Raw genomic sequence first — 21321 nt, forward strand, 5'->3', positions numbered from 1 at the left:
ATCTGCTAGTATCCTAACCCTGCCTATCTGCTAGTATCCTAACCCTGCCAATCTGCTAGTATCCTAACCCTGCCAATCTGCTAGTCTCCTAACCCTGCCTATCTGCTAGTCTCCTAACCCTGCCTATCTGCTAGTATCCTAACCCTGCCAATCTGCTAGTATCCTAACCCTGCCTATCTGCTAGTATCCTAACCCTGCCTATCTGCTAGTATCCTAACCCTGCCAATCTGCTAGTATCCTAACCCTGCCTATCTGCTAGTCTCCTAACCCTGTGATGCCTATCTGCTAGTCTCCTAAGGCTGCGGTTACATTAAAGGCAAAACTATTTCGTTTAATTTCACTTTTCAGAACGTTGTGTATTGGCAGGCAAGTTAGACGTTGTTTGTCTCCTGTATGCGCGGGAGGTATTTGTGTGTGCGCCTCGGTCGGGAGTGTGTGTAGCACAGCAGAGCCCCGCTCCGCTTCAGACAGATAGAGAGAGCACAGATGTAAAGTCCGCGCCTTGCAAACGTCCGAACGAACACTCGATCACCATGCGTCGGTGTCTACTGCGCATGGGCGTTGGGCGTGAACGGCTCCATATCTGGCTCGCACATATTACATGGCACTGTTGCAGGGGAGTTTTGAAAATGAAAACCCCCTTTGAGCGTTGCCGCTTGGAAAACGAAATTGCCTGCCAAAACGGCATTGCCTTTTAACTTGGACATGCAAACGAAATAATTCGAAAATGAAACGTTGTAAGTGTAACCATGGCCTAAGCCTTTCTTGCAACATTTATCCCACCATTTTCTGCCATTCCCGGCACCTAGCTGTCTTTGAAAACCCCAATGCTATTCTTCCTCAGAACCAAAGTCATCTTCTCACACTGTTGAGGTTGTAGGCTGTTATCAACACTCATCTATCTTCTATCTTATCCTAATGATCATGGACAACAACACAGTATCTCCTCTACCATCACTGTCCATGCTCTGGGTGTTCATGGTGACCTTAGCCAATGTTGATGGTTGATCCCCCCCCCCTCTCTCCCTCCTCCTTCCCCCCTCCTCTCTCCAGACCTGATGTATGTGCTGTGGATGTTTCTGGTCACCCTGGCGTGGAACTGGAACGTTTGGTTCATCCCGGTGCGCTGGGCCTTCCCTTACCAGACGCCCGACAACATCCACTACTGGCTGCTGTGTGACTACTTCTGTGACCTCATCTACATCCTGGACATCACCGTCTTCCAGCCGCGCCTGCAGTTCATACGGAGAGGGGACATAGTGGTCAGTGGTAGCCGGGGTGTCAGGAAGGGTTTATAAATGAACGCAAGTTTATTTATATGTAACGGATGGTACCGCGAAGTGCAGTCACGAAGGACTCCAGATGTTGTGGAAGTGACTGGGGGGAGTAGCGGTGCTATGGGTTAAACTCACTCTCATCCTCAAAAGACACATAGACATGTTACAAAGCGGTGAGTTCACTTCTTGGTATAGCGGTCTGTGCTGTTGCCCGTGGCGTGGGAGACCCGGGTTCGAAACTCCCTCGGGCATCGAAGTTTAAGGTGACGATGGTAAATGGCTGCTTTTTTATATAGCTCTTTTATCCAAAGCGCTTTACAATTTGTTACTCACATTGAGTGAGTGAGTGAATGGGTAATTTACCCATTAACTCACACATTCACTCACACATTCACACACCGACGGCGGAGGCAACCATGCAAGGTGCCAACCTGCTCATCGGGAGCAATTAGGGGTTAAGTGTGTTGCTCAAGGACACATTGATACGCTGCCCGGGAGGAGCGGGAATTGAACCGGGAACCTCCGGATTGCCAGACGACTGCTCTACCTCCCGAGCCGCGATGTCACAACCGTTACATATATAGCACACTTTCACACAGAGAGGCAATTCAAAGCTGTGTTTACAATAAAATAGATAAAAAGAAATGCAAGGAGATCATAAAGAGCATAAAAAAGAAGAAAGGTGCCATTTTCAGTGGGCTGTACTCACACGTAACCAGTTAACACCTTTTTAAGCTCATATATATGTAGATTATAGTATATAATATCGGATTGATGTGAGTTACATGAAAATATGGTATTTTCGGGCGGCCGGGTAGCGCATCGGACTAAGCGTCTGTCTACCACCACAGAGACAGTGGGATCGAATCCAACTGTGGTGGTTCCGGGTTGGCCGACCGTCCATACTAACACAATTGGCAGTGTTAGCGGGTGGGAAACCCGGCGAGGGTGGGTCCTGGTCGTTGTAAACAGCGACTCCTACAGTTCGGTCGGGGCGCCTGCACAGCAAGGGAAAGATCTGGGAGAGGTAGTGTGACCTTCCACACGTTACACTCTCCCAGTGAGAGTCCGCGCTGCCAGGTGAAAAGAAGCGGTGGGCTGGGTACACATGTGTCGGAGGAAGCATGTGATAGTCTCCGCCCTCCCGGACCGACGGTAGGGGGTAGAGTGCGCAACGACCAGGAAGGGGATTGGGAATTGGCATAACGACTAACATTGGGGAAAAAACGGAAAAAGAAGGGGGAAAAAGATAATTCAAAAAATATATATATGGTATTTTCTAAGGAAATTAAACATTTTAAATATCAATCTATATTGGTCATTACTGGCAGTAATGCGTAGTACATACAGTAGACTGTAGTTTATAGTTTACTCTCTTTTCCTTCTACCACTGCATCACTGGTGGTGCCATAACAATAGGAGAAGACAGTGGATCTGTGGGCTAAGGCACACACTGTGAACTTGCAATGTTGTGGGTTTGAATCTAGCTTATAACTAACAGTATGTAGCTTATAACTAACAGTATGTAGCTTATAACTAACAGTATGTAGCTTATTACTAACAATGTAGCTTATAACTAACAGTATGTAGCTTATAACTAACAGTATGTAGCTTATAACTAACAGTATGTAATTTATAACTAACAGTATGTAGCTTATAACTATCAATATGTAGCTTATAACTATCAGTATGTAGATTATAACTAACAGATGTAGATTATAACTAACAGTATGTAGCTTATAAGACAAAACATTGAAAAATACACATTGACTGCTGCAAAGTCAATGCATGGGTATCATTTGGGAAAATTGGGAACGTTTTTCAAGTTGACTTACAGGAGATGCTTGGTTGTTGCTGGACACTGATCAATAAAACACTTAAGAAGAGAGAACATTTGTGTATTTTCCTCCCTGTCTGAGAATTATGTAAATCATTGTTGATTGATATACAACATTCTGTTTCCGTTTGTTACAGTGTGACAAGAAAGAGATGAGGAAGAATTACATGAAAACTACTCGTTTCAAGGTAAGTTTGATTTGAACACAGGGGCTAGCAGGGTATATTCAAACCTTTATTAAAACTGGAAAAGCAACTGAGGTTTCCCTCATTACAACTTGATTGACAATGGTTGGAGATCAAGGTTTTAAATTCTGCAACAGAGGGGAGAATCTCAAGCTGTTGGAGTTCAATCCATGAGCTAGGGGCTTCTTAGCGAAATGCAGATTTACCCTGTTCTGAGCAAACTCAAGGGACTTTAAAGACCAGTCGCTAGAATGGGTTCCATAGGTTCCAAAATTCCATTCCAATGATGATGTTGTATAAGGATGTAGCTTACCAATAAGGGCCTTAAAATCAACCAACCAACCAACCAATTAATATTCCATCCATCCTTTGCTAAAGCACCACTGTGTTAGTGTTCATTAGATGACTGTGGGTCTCTGTGTGTTTCAGCTGGATGTAGCCAGTCTTGTTCCCCTGGAGCTGTTCTACTTTAAAACAGGCATCAACCCTCTGCTCCGCTTCCCCAGGCTACTAAAGGTATAGCTAGCCTACTATTATATTTATTATTCATTATTTGTTACGGTTATTTGTTAAATGAATACATAAATAAATGTATAAATATGATTTATGATTTACATAATATTTGAAAAGCATTTGTAATTGAAATAGTTTACACATTAATACGTTTCGATGGAGGGTGTGTCTTCATCAGTCACATCTAATGTCTGCGTTGAAACATTAGTCTACAATAAAAGGTTTACATCTCTCGACTACATTTCTGAAGTCTCACCATGATTCAAGATTGTCCTACTCTGAGAGCACCAGACAGGCCTACTCTGAGAGCACCAGACAGGCCTACTCTGAGAGCACCAGACAGGCTTACTCTGAGAACACCGAGCACCAGACAGGCCTACACTGAGAGCACCAGACAGGCCCTACACTGAGAGCACCGGACAGGCCTACTCTGAGAGCACCAGACAGGCCTACACTGAGAGCACCAGACAGGCCTACACTGAGAGCACCAGACAGGCCTACACTGAGAGCACCAGACAGGCCCTACTCTGAGAGCACCAGACAGGCCCTACTCTGAGAGCACCAGACAGGCCCTACACTGAGAGCACCAGACAGGCCCTACACTGAGAGCACCAGACAGGCCCTACTCTGAGAGCACCAGACAGGTCTACTCTGAGAGCACCAGACAGGCCCTACTCTGAGAGCACCAGACAGGCCCTACTCTGAGAGCACCAGACAGGTCTACTCTGAGAGCACCAGACAGGCCTACTCTGAGAGCACCAGACAGGCCTACACTGAGAGCACCAGACAGGCCTACACTGAGAGCACCAGACAGGCCTACACTGAGAGCACCAGACAGGCCCTACTCTGAGAGCACCAGACAGGCCCTACTCTGAGAGCACCAGACAGGCCCTACTCTGAGAGCACCAGACAGGCCCTACACTGAGAGCACCAGACAGGCCTACTCTGAGAGCACCAGACAGGCCCTACACTGAGAGCACCAGACAGGCCCTACACTGAGAGCACCAGACAGGCCTACTCTGAGAGCACCAGACAGGCCCTACACTGAGAGCACCAGACAGGCCTACACTGAGAGCACCAGACAGGCCCTACACTGAGAGCACCGGACAGGTCTACTCTGAGAGCACCGGACAGGTCTACTCTGAGAGCACCAGACAGGCCCTACACTGAGAGCACCAGACAGGCCTACACTGAGAGCACCAGACAGGTCTACTCTGAGAGCACCAGACAGGCCCTACACTGAGAGCACCGGACAGGTCTACTCTGAGAGCACCAGACAGGCCCTACACTGAGAGCACCAGACAGGCCTTCTCTGAGAGCACCAGACAGGCCCTACACTGAGAGCACCAGACAGGCCTACTCTGAGAGCACCAGACAGGCCCTACTCTGAGAGCACCAGACAGGCCTACACCGAGAGCACCAGACAGCCCTACTCTGAGAGCACCAGACAGGCCTACTCTGAGAGCACCAGACAGGCCCTACTCTGAGAGCACCAGACAGGCCCTACACTGAGAGCACCGGACAGGCCTACACTGAGAGCACCAGACAGGCCTTCTCTGAGAGCACCAGACAGGCCCTACTCTGAGAGCACCAGACAGGCCTACACCGAGAGCACCAGACAGCCCTACTCTGAGAGCACCAGACAGGCCTACTCTGAGAGCACCAGACAGGCCCTACACTGAGAGCACCGGACAGGCCTACTCTGAGAGCACCAGACAGGCCCTACTCTGAGAGCACCAGACAGGCCCTACACTGAGAGCACCGGACAGGCCCTACACTGAGAGCACCGGACAGGCCTACACTGAGAGCACCGGACAGGCCTACACTGAGAGCACCAGACAGGCCTACACTGAGAGCACCAGACAGGCCTACTCTGAGAGCACTGGACAGGTCTACTCTGAGAGCACCGGACAGGCCTACACTGAGAGCACCAGACAGGCCCTACTCTGAGAGCACCAGACAGGCCTACTCTGAGAGCACCAGACAGGCCCTACACTGAGAGCACCAGACAGGCCCTACACTGAGAGCACCAGACAGGCCTACACTGAGAGCACCGGACAGGCCTACACTGAGAGCACCAGACAGGCCCTACTCTGAGAGCACCAGACAGGCCTACACCGAGAGCACCAGACAGCCCTACACTGAGAGCACCAGACAGGCCTACTCTGAGAGCACTAGACAGGCCTACACACCGGACAGGCCTACACTGAGAGCACCGGACAGGCCTACACTGAGAGCACCGGGCAGGCCTACACTTCCTTTTTTAGTAATGTCTCCCTTCTAACCACATTTGTCTTTGTACCCCGATCGATTTCTCCAGATCAATTCTTTCTTTGAGTTCAATGAGCGTCTGGAGGCCATCCTGACCAAAGCCTTTATCTACAGGTGAGGTCTAGACCACTGCAGGTTGACCGTTGGTCCAGTTTGTGCACACTTTATAATTACATAAGCAAGTCTACTCCCCCTTATGTTTCTATTTCTTTTTTTCTTTCTTTCTATCTGTCTGTCTGTCTGTCTGTCTGTCTGTCTGTCTGTCTGTCTGTCTGTCTGTCTGTCTGTCTGTCTGTCTGTCTGTCTGTCTGTCTGTATGTCTGTCTGTCTGTCTGTCTGTCTGTCTGTCTGTCTGGGTCTATCAGAGTGATCCGCACCACCACCTATCTTCTATTCTGTCTTCACTGTAATGCCTGTCTGTTCTACTGGGGTTCAGCCTACGAGGGACTGGGATCCACCAAGTGGGTTTACGACGGCAAGGGCAACAGGTTGGTGATGGAGACACACATTTAGAATCTTTATTTATGTCCACATAAAGACAATGTTTAAAGGACACAAATATTATCAGTGCACTTGTACATTGTGGGTTATTCTGATACAGTCGTGCCCAAATTGATAATGGCAACCAAAGTTACACACACACATGGATGATGAACCTGACAATCTACACACACACGCATGCATGCACGCACGCACACACACAGACACACACACACACACATGTGCACACACACATGTATGCTGTTATACTTGTATGGGCGTTTTACTGACATTCATCCCCTAACTCCATAACCCTCATCCTTGTGTAACATGCACACACTAATCCTAAACCTACTGTACTGTAAACTCTAACATTCAAATGGCCCAGTTACCTTCATTGATTGCTACTTTGATGTTACATGAGCTTATCTCTCTCTCTCTCTCTCTCTCTCTCTCTCTCTCTCTCTCTCTCTCTCTCTCTCTCTCTCTCTCTCTCTCTCTCTCTCTCTCTCTCTCTCTCTCTCTCACTCTCTCCCTCTCCTTACAGCTACATCCGCTGCTACTACTTTGCTGTGAAGACCCTGATCACCATCGGGGGTCTGCCGGATCCCACCACACTGTTTGAGATTGTCTTTCAGCTCATCAACTACTTCGTGGGGGTCTTTGCCTTCTCTATCATGATTGGACAGGTGGGTTCCTGGTCCTATCTGTACTACAGTGACACTTAACCCTTCACGTCACCTGATACCTGATAAGGCCCCTGTGTGCTGCAACGCTTTGTCAAATATTCAAATATAAGAAATGTTTCTCAGTATCCACATCCCATACATAGCAATACGTATGGTGTAGACACCTCCTAGTGTACACGCTGTAGAGTTACATCTGTTACAGCTGCTATATTATTAATATAATTCATATTTGTATTGGTAGTATTATTGTTTTTTTTGTTCTTTTATGTTCATACCTCCATTACGCTTTGGGGTTATCATACATTTGGGTGTGGGGGTGTTACATGTGGGGTGTGTTTGTACCCTGAAAACAAAGAACAGAGAAACATAGAACCACAGGGAACAAGCAACAGTATGCATACACAAGACAAAACCACAAGTAACAAGCAACAAATACAAAAGCCAGTAGGGGAACAATCAGGGTAATGAAACCAAGGGGAGGGGGTGTGGGAGGGACAGGAGACGGAGAGAAAGTAGGGAAGGGGAAAGGGAGGTGGTAGGTTGGAGGAGGGTGGCTATCGGTAGGGAAGGTTGTATGCTTGGGAGAACAGAAATGTGGAGAGTGAGGGAGAGTCTCTGATGGTCTGAGGGAGGGTGTTTCAGAGTCGGGTGCAGCTCGTGAAAATGCTCGGTCTCCAAAACCTTTTAATTTAGATGATGGAATGTAACATTCTACAGTACCTCATAGACCAGCAATGTCATTCACTCACTCACTCACGCACTCACTCACTCACTCACTCACTCACTCACTCACTCACTCACTCACTCACTCACTCACTCACTCACTCACTCACTCACTCACTCACTCACTCACTCACTCACTCACTCACTCACTCACTCACTGTTAGCCACTCCCCTAGTGGCGGCTCACAGGTGTGGCGCTTCCTGTAAGACCAGTGCAATATATTCCTGATCCCCTCGTGGTAGATTGCAATGACTTGGACATTTTGGCCTCATAACAACCATCAGCTTTGAATATACATTTCTGCAAGGATCATTCGGGACCTGTTTTGTCTTCTCCTCAGCAGACTTTTGGGTCCTAACCTAGTCATTGAAAAACAGTGCTTATCTACTGTTTTTATTTGATATATCAAGGACATTGGTGTCATACAAACACATAACAGACAGATGATCAAATCAGTTTCAGAATAAGACACGTATCATTTAGTTAATCTAGAAACTTGGTCCACTCTAGCTCATTGAATGAATGAATGAATGAATGAATGAATGAATGAATGAATGAATGAATGAATGAATGAATGAATGAAAAAAAGGAATATGTCACAGTTATTTCAGTGTAATTTGATTAGAATATGTATGCTGACTCTTGATTGGCTCATGTTGTCTGTCATCCAGATGCGTGACGTGGTTGGTGCAGCCACGGCAGGTCAAACATACTACCGGGCCTGCATGGACAGCACCGTTAAATACATGGCCTCTTACCGCATCCCCAAAGATGTCCAGAACCGTGTCAAAACCTGGTACAACTACACCTGGCAGTCACAGGGCATGCTCGGTAAGGGGACGTGAATGTTTGTTGTAATGGGATATAATATCTCTTCTATGTATGTGAAATGTATCTAGAAATACAAGGAGAGAGAGAGCAGAGGAAGTCAGGCCCATTCATGCTGGGGGGGGGGGGGGGGCACGTGCCCCACCAGATCTTTCGACATTGGATTTTTTTCACATTTCTATTTTATTTGATTACTATAATTTATTTTTACAATATGTAGTTATGATCATTTTAGATTATGAGTCAAACATATTCTTCTAATTATGTCATAGATCATATCTCAAAAGGTCACACACACACACCCTTTCCCTATGGCATTGGTTTCTTCCAAAAGTTGCAGGATGAAATAAATTCACAACAGCAGTAAGCAGGCAGCACTCTGCTGGAGGTGGAGATGTCGGCTACAGCTCACCTGTGAATGTGAATTTATGTAAAGAAATGTATGCAAAGTTGCAAAGGAGAGTAAGGGAGAGAGCGTACATGTACGTGTATGTGTATATATGTGTGTGTGTGTGTGTTTTTGAATGAATTAATACATGTTTTTGTTTGCATTCATTAATAGCATCTATCTGACTATCTCTCTTCTAATGTCTCTGCCATTCAGATGAACAGGAGTTACTGACTCAGTTGCCAGATAAGATGCGTCTGGACATCGCTATAGATGTCAACTACTCCATCGTCAGCAAAGTACCTCTCTTCCAGGTAGGCCTCATGGGAAACAAGAGAACGGGGCCAAATATGGCTTCGTACAATGTTATTTATCTTATGGAGAACACCCACACAAAAATTAACTATAGTAAAACTACATTATTCCTGTGTACTATTTACTGTACTAATACTATAGTTATACATAGTATATATTTATACTATACTATTTATACTATATATACTATATATATACTATATATATATATATATATATATATATATATATATATATATATATATATATATATATGGTAGAAAACCACAAGAAAACAGCACCTTAAATTGCTATAATATTCCAAATATGGAAATACTCTGATGAATCATAGTATATGTGTATCATAGTATATATCTATAGTGTGTATGAAATAATACTATAAATATGAATCACTATAGTATTTATGTGGTCAAATAATCTATAGTGTATATGGAAAGAAATGGTGGGTTTTACTATTGTTCATTGTGTATGGGGAAGATAATTGATTGGGACATTTTGCAGTACTGAATTCAGAATAGATATGTACAAGTTTGGGAGGCAGGGGGTGGCAGGTTGGGGTTCTCCAATGGCTGCCTTGTACATTTAGTTTATATTGTTATGTCAGGAAAGCTTTAAATGGAATACTGTGTTGTTCCCTACTGCCAGGGCTGTGACATGCAGATGATCTTTGACATGCTGAAAAGCCTTCGCTCTGTGGTCTACCTGCCAGGGGATTATGTCTGCAAAAAGGTACTTCTTGCTGTCTTGTCGCACAGAACTTGTAAGTCGCTTTGGATAAAAGCGTCAGCTAAATGACTAAATGTAAATGTAAATGTACTACAGGAGCTGTGTGTGTGTGTGTGTGTGTGTGTGTGTGTGTGTGTGTGTGTGTGTGTGTGTGTGTGTGTGTGTGTGTGTGTGTGTGTGTGTGTGTGTGTGTGTGTGTGTGTGTGTGTGTGTGTGTGTGTGTGCGCGTGTGTGTGTGCTCGCGCGTGCAGATGTGTGTATGCATAATTACACACACAGAAATGATTACAGCAACTCTGTATTACATCATTCTTGGTGTGTCTCTCTCTCTCCCCCTCAGGGGGAAGTGGGACGTGAGATGTACATTATAAAGGCAGGAGAGGTGCAGGTGGTCGGGGGTCCCGATGGCAAGACGGTGTTTGTCACACTCAGAGCAGGGTCTGTGTTTGGAGAGATCAGGTGAGTCGCTTTTTTTGCTTCGTTTTGTTGTTTTACCTCTTATTACTCATTGTGAAAAAACATTGAAAACAAGGAAGCAAGGTAGTCATTTTAACAGGTCATGTAAAAAAACAAACACACATAAGCATTTCAATGTCAAACATTTTGAGGTTTTTCATTTTGTTTAGAGACATGTCTCCACCACTGACCAGAGCAGAGCTATTCTCATACTATTCAAAGTAGCACTAGTAGTGAACACACATGTTTTGCAGAGATCTGTGAAGGAATGGAAATGGGTTGCATTTGTCATGATCACATTTTCTTAATTGGCCTAATTAATTGGCCTTAATTGGAAGATAAAAACATGTATTTCCCTTGTGTCACACTTTAAACCTGTGCTCTCTGGCAGTTTGTTGGCGGGTGGGAGCGGGAACAGGCGGACGGCCAATGTGGTCGCCCACGGTTTTGCCAATCTTTTCATCCTGGACAAGAAAGACTGAACGAGATCCTCGTTCACTACCCTGAATCACAGAGACTGCTCCGCAAGAAGGCCAGGTGAGAGAGAGAGAGAGAGAGAGAGAGAGAGAGAGAGAGAGAGAGAGAGAGAGAGAGAGAGAGAGAGAGAGAGAGAGAGAGAGAGAGAGAGAGAGCGAGAGAGAGAGCGAGAGAGAGAGCGAGAGAGAGAGAGAGGAGAGAGAGAGAGAGAGAGAGAGAGAGAGAGAGAGAGAGAGAGAGAGAGAGAGAGAGAGAGAGAGAGAGAGAGGCTCAGGTCTTTCTCAGTGGGATCATTCTATTATGACTGTCCCTAACTTCAGGAAGATGCTAACTAAAGACAAGAAGCCGGAGCCTAAGCCAGAGCCCACGGAGCCCCACATGGCCCCTCCCCGCACCGAGACGCCCAAGTTGCTGAGAGCAGCCCTGGAGATGACAGAGAAATCCTCTGGGCTGAAAGGAGCACTGGCTAAAGTCAAGGGCAAGACGCCCTGTGTCTCCCTACAGGTAGGCCTACAGCAGAAGGCTTTTGTGTGGGTTCTTATATCCAAATTAAGTTTAAAGTTCCCATATTTTAGTACTTTTCAACAAGTTAAATAGGTCTTTGGTGTCATGAGAAACACTTCTAGCAGCTTCTATATTCCTCGGTTTTAGTCCTGTTCTCAACAGGCTGTTTCTGTGCATTTACATTTTACATTTACATTTAGTCATTTAGCTGACGCTTTTATCCAAAGCGACTTACAAGTTCTGTATGACAAGTCATCAGGAAGGGCACAAATCTATCAGCTGAGTAACAATGTTCATCAAAGTGTTGAGTGCTACAGTGTAGGTTAGTATTAGGACAAGTGCATGACAAGTGCATTGCTTTTTTTTAAAGCGAGCTGCTTTTATCATACAAATATAATAATTATCGTACGTCTAGCAATGGTGCGCGAGCCTGTACTGTCAAAACGAAATTCAGATCAAATATGACTCAAGATCCAGCAATATCATATCAAACTTACTGTAAACTTACTGTACATATGCCAGAAACATATTTTAGGTTTAACTTTAGATACAAAAGAGAAGGTTTACGAGTGAGCCACCATATTGGACACATATTTGTACGCCATCTGAATGCATGACATTTTTTCCAAGATCTCTTCACACACAAAGGCGCCTCCCTCAAACTGAACAGTGACATCTCCTTAGCAAATGACCTCAATACCTTCTATGCGAGGTTTGATGCTGGTAATAACAACACCAGCTCACAAGCCTCGGCAATGGGGGGGGGGGGGGGGGTCGGCTGCTGATGGAGGCGCAGTGTTCAGGGTAACAGAGCATGAGGTGAGGCGGACCTTTAAAAAAGTGAATATCAGGAAGGCAGCAGGTCCAGACGGCATCCCCGGCCGCGTCCTAAAAGTCTGTGCCGACCAACTGGCCCCAGTATTCACTGACATATTTAACCTGTCCTTAGAACAGGCTGTCATCCCCACCTGCCTGAAGAAGTCCACTATTATCCCTGTACCCAAAAAATCCAAGCCTGCTTGCCTCAACGACTACCGCCCTGTAGCTCTCACCTCCATAGCCATGAAGTGCTTTGAGAAGCTAGTAAAGGGCTACATCTGCTCCTCCCTCCCCATCAACATGGACCCCCTGCAATTTGCATACCGCCCCAACAGGTCCACGGAGGACGCCATATCCCATGTGCTGCACACAGCAGCATCACACCTGGACAAGAGGCAGGGGAACTATGTGAGAATGCTATTCATCGACTACAGCTCGGCATTCAATACCATAGTCCCCTCCATACTCATAGCCAAGCTCAGGGACCTGGGCTTGGGCTATGACCTCTGCCAGTGGGTCTTGGACTTCCTGACTGGCAGACCCCAGGTGGTGAGAGCAGGCAACTGCACCTCCTCATCCATCACCCTCAACATAGGGGCCCCCCAGGGCTGTGTTCTGAGTCCCCTCCTCTACTCCCTGTACACACACGACTGTGTGGCTCAGCGGAGTAGCAATACAATCGTCAAATTTGCTGACGACAAAGTGGTGGTGGGCCTGATCTCTGCCAACGACGAGAGGGCCTACCTGGAAGAGGTCAAGGTCCTGGCGGGATGGTGCCAGGAAAACAGCCTCTCCCTGAACGTCAGCAAAACAAAGGAGATGATTGTGGACTTCAGGAGGTCGGGGGTCAAGGACTACAGCCCCCTCAGCATCGACGGGGCACCGGTTGAGAGAGTCAACAGCTTTAAGTACCTCGGAGCCTACATATCCGAGGACTTGACATGGACCACACACATTAACAGTGTTGTGAAGAAGGCACGACAACGCCTCTACTTCCTCAGGCGCCTAAGGAAGTTCCAAGTCAGCCAGAAGATCCTTAAGAACTTCTACTCATGTACAATAGAGAGCATCTTGACCGGCAACATCACCTCCTGGTTTGGGAATAGCACTGCACAAGACCAAAGCAGACTACAAAGAGTGACACGTTCAGCCGAACGCACAATTGGAGGGGGGCTCCCCACCCTCCAGAACATTTACTACAAGCGTTGCAAGGGCAAGGCTAAGAGAATCATTAAAGACTCCAGTCACCCGAACAACTGCCTCTTTGAACTGCTGCGGTCAGGCAAGCGATACAGGAGTCTCAAGGCGAGCACAGAAAGACTCAGAAGAAGCTTCTATCCCCAGGCCATCAGGCTGCTAAACGAACAATGAATGAACACTACACAACAACAACCACCAAACGCACATAGCACACACATCCACACGCACACACTCACTTTAAACAAACACACTGTAGCACCCACTCCACACACTTATAGCACACACCCACTTTAAACAAACACACTGTAGCACCCACTCCCCACACTTTATATTTATGGATGAAGGATTGCACTACAACTCGTACACCTTACTGTAAATTGTACCTAAAATTGTACCTCATCCCATTTCTGCTTTGCACTAGATAGTACTGTACATTAGTACACTGCATAGTATTGTGTATTGTATATTATATGGTAACTCAGAACATTGTACATATGTCTATACCGAACACTGTGACCTCATTTTCTTCTTCTAAATTCATGCTATATTATGTTATTATGTTATTTGATACTATCTTGTCTAGCACAGTCTCTGGAGCGTAACAGTAAGAAGCATTTTGTATGAAAGTATTCTGTACTTCTGTATGACAACTATTAAAGAACTTGAACTTGAACTTGAACATACACACACGTTATTAACTACATTGATTGTGGCTGTGATTCTGAATGGCTTATTTCAATAGGGAGCGTTCTTCAGCTGAACTGCTGAAACTGGACTATGGATATACTTTTAGTGCTCTCTCTCTCTCTCTCTCTCTCTCTCTCGCTGTCTCTCTCTCTCTCTCTCTCTCTCTCTCTCGCTCTCTCTCTCTCTCTCTCGCACTCGCTCTCTCTCTGTCTCTTTCTCTCACTCTCTCTCTCTCTCTTTCTCTCACTCTCTCTCTGTCTCTCTCTCGCTCTCCCTCTCTCTCTCTCTCTGTCTCTCTCTCTCTCTCTGTCTGTCTGTCTGTCTGTCTGTCTGTCTGTCTGTCTGTCTGTCTGTCTGTCTGTCTGTCTCTCTCTCTCTCTCACTCACTCTCTCTTGCATGTTTGGGTGCACAGGAATAACTTGTGAGTTCTTGAGAAGGTTGGCGTTCTCCTCATCCTCCTCTCTCTCCTCCTCTAGCCCTCCATCTCCTCCTCCACCCCTACACCGTCTCCAGGTTCCAGCCCCGGAGGAGGCACGCCCACCCCCGACGGCTCTGCGATGCTACGCCCCGCGTCCCGCTGTCATGACGATGGATCCACGACTCCGCGGTCCGTGTCCCGTTGCCATGCCGACAGAGAGGGGGGCACAGCACCCCCCGTGGACCCAGGGGAGGAGGGAGCCGAAGGGGACGAAGGGAAGGAAGGAGGGAAAAGGAAAGAGAAGAGGAAGCAATGATGCCGTTGGAAGGAAGCCCGATGCTGTATTCTATACGTTCCCATATTGTCCCATGTGACACGCTCACTTGACCACTATAATGTTTCTTCGTTTTAACTTGTATCTGTCGAGGGGAGATTTTGCTGAGCGTGTCGCTCTTTTTCCAAACATGTTACTAGATCTTCAAAATTGAAAGAAACAACCTATTTGTTGCTGCAGATAATCACTTATTCAGACCCACTGAATGTACATTCAGCAATAATACACATTATCTGGAGATGGTCCCACAGGGGTTGAGCTGTGTGCGTTTGAATACAATATGTGTGTGTGTGTGCTGTCTGCGTATATTGTGTTCAGGTTCTCTGATCCATCTGTCACAGTATCCTAATGCCTTCTGCTCTCTTATCAACTCCAAGCCATTTTTTTGTTCTTATTGATCGCCCCTTATGTATTTATGTGAAAGAATGCCATCATTGGCTTTGTCTGGTTACCCATTCAGAATGTAGACACATTTTTATAGTAGCGACATAAGGGGGGGGAAATTTGGCTATTCGATTTCCAGTTCACTTGGAATTTAACTCAGCGTTGTGATTGTGAGACGGAGTGGGGATTCTGGATGGGCTGTTATGTGTATTGGTACCTCATTTCTTATCATATGACTCTATATTGCTGTTTAACTCTCTTCAAGTTACAAACTGTCAAATGCTTTTGTTGGTGTTATTGTTGTTGCTGTTGTTGTTGTTGTTGTTGTTGTTGTTGTTGTTGTTTATTCAATGTTTACAGAATATCTTTGCGAAAATGACACTATAATTTGCCTTATTTATTTATTTTTGTAATTTTATCATTGTATCATGTGGGCATATTGTATGTAGTTTCAACTCTGATGAGTGTGTTTTTACCACATGATCTGTTTTCTTTGCCACGCTGTTCCCAGTTGGAAGTACCCTCTGGGAACCCCTAATTAAAGGTAGACTCCTCCTAGTCCAATGTTAGATAATCCTGGATTATCAGGCGTTGATTATCAGTCTACCTTTAATTAGCGATCTCACATCCACACGTTGAGGAGCTCCGGTTCCACAATCAGCTAGCTCTGATTACCTCAATATTGGACCTTGATTTGACATCTCTCTCAATGTTATCAATAACCTATATAGGCTACATTCATTCATTTTGAAAACAACGTATATGTACAGTATATGTTTTTATGTTTATAGACATTTTGTTACTAATTTGATATGATTTGTACTGTAAATATTTTTTTTTTATGTGTAGACTGATCTAAAACAATTGTATCAAAATACTGCTTCACGCATTATAACTTTGATGTGTCAATGTATTGTCAAATGTAGCGTAGGGTCGATGTTTAGGTGAAGTTGCCCTTCAGCGCTGACCTGAAATCAGCAAACTGTACATATTTGGACACTTGATTATGATCGAAGCACTACTTCTTAGCACGGGACCTTTTTTGTGCTTATTGGGTGATAATGTTCCTCCTGTCGTGGTCCTGGTTCACCACTGTTGGAATGAATGGAGAGGGAACACTGCAGTGGACAAGATGTTCTCCAAGTCATTCAGGATGTTCTCCAAGTCATTCAGGAGGGCAACTTCACTTTGGAACGACATTGGAACAATGTTTTTATTAGGATAATACTGTGTGCGGTTTTATCATTGGTGTAGGCCTAGATGGATCACTTTTTATCCCAGCCTCAGAATAATGGGCTATTTTAACCAGCTACATATACTGCCAGACAATCTGTAGATAAGATCAATGTTTATATGATTTATATCTACTCTGTGTGTGTGTGTGTGTGTGTGTGTGTGTGTGTGTTTGTGTGTGTGTGTGTGTGTTTGTGTGTGTGTGTGTGTGTGTGTGTGTGTGAGAGAGAGAGAGAGAAAAAGGAATGAGAATCAAAGATGCAATGATATCCGTTATTTTTTTTATAGTATTGTCAATGGTCCGTGTAGTTGTCTTGTTTTGTGGATTTTGTTTAAATAAATTACGGTTTTCAATATATCTGACTTTGAATTTGATATCTGAAACAGAGTGATTTATCTTAGGCCCTAAGTTAATTAATTGTGAATGTGATCAGCAGACCAGTGACATTGGTTCATTAATGAATGGTTTTACCCAAAAGTAATTGTGAGGAGAACAAAGTGACACCAAGGCAGGCTCACAGGTTTATATACCCCAGAGTTTATTAAGTACATGGCAGATACTTTTACATCGTTGGTCATGTACACTCTGAGCCAACAACCACAAAGGAAGTATTGTTGACAGGGTAAACGCAAAGAAAGCTAAAATTATAGCAACCTAACAACCTGAGCCTCTGTGCCTCCTTCTAGGTAACAACCTGAGCCTCTGCACCTCCTTCTAGGTAATAACCTGAGCCTCTGTGCCTCCTTCTGGTAACAACCTGAGCCTCTATGCCTCCTTCTAGGTAACAACCTGAGCCTCTGTGCCTCCTTCTAGGTAATAACCTGAGCCTCTGCACCTCCTTCTAGGTAATAACTTGAGCCTCTGTGCCTCCTTCTGGTAACAACCTGAGCCTCTGTGCCTCCTTCTAGGTAATAACCTGAGCCTCTGTGCCTCCTTCTAGGTAATAACTTGAGCCTCTGTGCCTCCTTCTAGGTAATAACCTGAGCCTCTGTGCCTCCTTCTAGGGCAGGGGTCAGCAACCTTTACTATCAAAAGAGCCACTTTCCCCCCCTCCCACAAAATAAAATGCTCAGGGAGCCGCACAACCTATTTACCCTTAAAATGAAGATAACACAGTGTATAACGTTTTATATACTGTATCCCCAAGCATACCCCACATTTAGCATAAAACGCCTGACAATTGCATACCCAAAGTAATTTGCGATTTATTATACTTTATACTTATAGCACACAGTTTGTTGCATTAATGGAATTATAAAGCAACAAAAATAAAAATGTTGACTTTTTATTGCAGTTTTTACCTGTTATAACAAAGGAAAATCTCAAACTCTTATGAAGAGGAGAAAAAATACTGGCTGTGTAGACCTATTTTTAAATAAAACACAGAAGAGGAGACAAAACACTGGTGTCTGTAGACCGACTTTGAAATAAAACCCTGAACTATTCAGGTATATTTGAGTCCTTCCCTTATTTGTGGAACATTTATAAAATAAAAAGTAGTCCACTTTGAAAAAAGACTACCATGTGTAGACCTACTTTGAAATAAAACACAGAAAAGGAGAAAAAACACTGGCATCTGTAGACCTACTTTGAAATAAAACCCTGAACTATGCAGCTCTATTTGAGTCCTTCCCTTATTTGTGGAAAATCTATAAAATAAGAAGTAAATTTTTCGTTGTTCGCAAATTTCGCACCACATATCAGGCATACAGGTAAGCATGCATCGTTATAGTCGTGAAAGCAAAATCAATCTGTCCACGCTGAATTAAACCCTCTATTTTCCTCAGACTTTCCTTTTTTTGGATTTATCCTTACTGGGGGGTCGGAAACTCAAGATTAGCCACTTGCAATGCAGACGGCAGGGAGAGGCGCAGGGTGTGACGTACTGTATATTTTAGTTGATGAAATATTTTTGTTGACTAATTATTTTAGTTGATGAAATATTTTTTCATTTCAGTGTCACAGTATGACATCGATCTCCAAAATAAGAGAACAAAAAAGAAATAAAAATAAAAAAAAGTTTTTTTTATTTTTTGGGGCAGGGAGCCGCAGCTGATTGGCTAAAGAACCGCATTCGGCTCCGGAGCCGCAGGTTGCCGACCCCTGTTCTAGGTAACAACCTGAGCCTCTGCGCCTCCTTCTATGTAACAAGCTGAGCCTCTGTGCCTCCTTCTAGGTAACAACCTGAGCCTCTGCGCCTCCTTCTAGGTAACAACCTGAGCCTCTGTGCCTCCTTCTACTTCTAGGTAATAACCTGAGCCTCTGCGCTACGAAAGTCTTTCTCTGGTCTGCATCCCCTTAACAATTGTGTGTATTGAGCCATACTGTATTGTACCCATTCTGCAATCTGTTAATAACATTTTCAATCAATCAATCAATCAATCAAACCTTCTAGGTAATAACCTGAGCCTCTGCGTTACCTTCTTGTTACGACTCAGGTAGGTGTGTTGAACCCAAATGCAGTACAGAAGAAAGGTGCGGAGACGGTAGTTGCTCTTCTCACCAAAAACAGTGTTTCCTTTTTTTATTATTATTTTAATTTATTTTAAACATACGTTTTTATTTTCATTTTTCAACAACATACATAGACAACATTCATAGACAATACATTTCAATATCTCAACAGTAGGGGCCTACATAAATATAAAACAAATAGACAAAAATGAGAAAAGAAAAAGTGTGGCATGGGTCCTTCGGTCCATTCTATATTTGCATTATTTATTTACATTTTCATTAATTTCCTTGTATCCTTTTCAAACCTCTGTGATGTGGTTACTTCCCCTCCTGTATTCTTCCCACTTTCCCCATTTCCATTCATACTTTTCTTCTTGCAGCCTCAGCAGATGTGTGATTCTCTCCATTTCCTGTATCCCCTCTACCAACTCTATCCATTGATCCTTCGTCGGCACTTCTACCTTGTACCACAGTTTAGTTAAAGCTTTTTTGGCTGCCACTATCAATATCTTAATCAAGTATTTGTCTTCCCCTTGGATTCCTTCTTGTGACAGATTCCCCAAATACAACACTTGGCCTCCCTGGGGTATTTCGTATCCTATTATTTCATTTATTATCCCTCCTATCTCTTCCCAGTAGTGTCTTATCTTCTGACATCCCCAGAATATGTGTGTACGGTTCGCCCCTTCCTGTCCACACTCCCTCCAACATGTTTTCTTTGCTGGTGTGTAATTGCCCTGTATTTCTGGTGTTATAAAGTATCTAATTATGTTTTCCCACCCAAACTCCCTCCATATCCTTGATCCAGTGGTTGTTTGTTGTGTCTTACATGTGTCATACCATTCCTCCTCTGTTATCTCTATTTCCAGCTCTTTCTCCCACTTTTCTTTTACATACAATGTTGTATTTCCCTTACTGTCCATTATTGCCTGATATAGTGCTGATATCACCCTTCCCTTCCGTCCTTCGTATGACTTTACCATTATCTTAATTACCCCATTCTGTTCTTTGTCTCTGTCTTGCTTTATTTCCTTGTTATAGTAGTCCCTAATCTGTAAATATCTAAAGTGGTCCCTATCCTTTTATTTCTTAAACATCAAAAGCGATACTGGTATACACAAAAGAAAAACAAACTAAATAATAATTAAACAATAATCAAAAACACGGCAGTCGCATCCTCCAGGCCTGGAGCGACACGACTCTCCGTAGACAGCTATACTCACGGTAACGTTAGATGAAGAACTGACAAATGAGAGAATAAACACAAGGCCATTATAAAGAGAGTCAAACACACAGCAGGCGTCAATCAGCAATCAGGACAACCTGGAAGAATAGAGAGGGTGAAATACTCCAGGGTGGCGCTAGGAGCTTTTACTCCTAGGAGAGAGTAAAAGACTCAAACGTTACACTTCTAGGTAATAACCTGAGCCTCTTACTATAGTTACTATAGCTCGGCCGAGAAAGTGCGACTTGGGATTAGTCTCTCCGTGTTCAGGAGACTCAGGCGTATACAAGTCTATTGTATCATGTCTCCAGCACCCCCACAGCCGTAGCTACAACCACTTACTGTCAAGGCTCTCATCCGCATTTGTGGGACGGCAAGTTCGGCGCCTATTTCCGGGTCTAACAGCCTGCAAACTACCTAACGCCTAGTTTATCACTGGTTAAGCTTAGGCGACTTTTTCGCAGTTGGTTAAGGTTAGAGTTTGGAATCAGGGCAGGCGTTCTATCGCTATGCTCTAAGACAAACTCTAACCTTAACCAACATCGAAAGAGCGCCTAAGCTTAACCAGTGTAGAAACTTGCGGTCCCACGATTGGTGCACATGTCACATGACATGGCCAATCAGAAACAAACATTTGTTGTCTAAAGCATTCAGGCGACCGGGACGTTCTAGCTTGTTTGCCGACAGGATTCGGGAAAAGTTTGGTCCGTTCGGAGGCCGCTTCCAGGGGAAGTACATACACCGGAAATTCTACCCCATACACACTTTCGGCCGTAGCGCTTTACCAGTCTTTATCTGAGAAGCATGCAGCTGCAGAGCCGCAGAGCGGCGCTCTCAGGTACTCAGGGCCGGCGCTCTGAGGGCCGCTCAGCAGCGCTACCCACCCTGTAACTGA

General features: G+C 44.7%; 1 protein-coding gene across 1 annotated transcript; it reads left to right on the forward strand.

Moving 5' to 3' along the window:
- Positions 1-1053: 1053 nt before the first annotated feature.
- LOC311247478 (cyclic nucleotide-gated channel beta-1-like) lies at positions 1054-15370 on the forward strand (the record flags this gene model as incomplete). The annotated part of the gene is given in 14 exon segments (XM_084338518.1): positions 1054-1262; positions 3252-3302; positions 3729-3815; positions 6133-6197; positions 6449-6571; positions 7111-7252; positions 8648-8807; positions 9409-9506; positions 10153-10236; positions 10574-10692; positions 11081-11166; positions 11169-11226; positions 11487-11670; positions 14854-15370. Coding segments are annotated over 14 exon segments (1724 nt in total), but the record flags the coding sequence as incomplete, so codon positions are not given.
- Between the last annotated feature and the right edge of the window lie 5951 nt (positions 15371-21321).

This window comes from Notolepis coatsorum (genome assembly GCF_963971535.1).
Source record: "Notolepis coatsorum genome assembly, contig: SCAFFOLD_1166, whole genome shotgun sequence".
Classification (NCBI taxonomy): Eukaryota; Metazoa; Chordata; class Actinopteri; order Aulopiformes; family Paralepididae; genus Notolepis; species Notolepis coatsorum.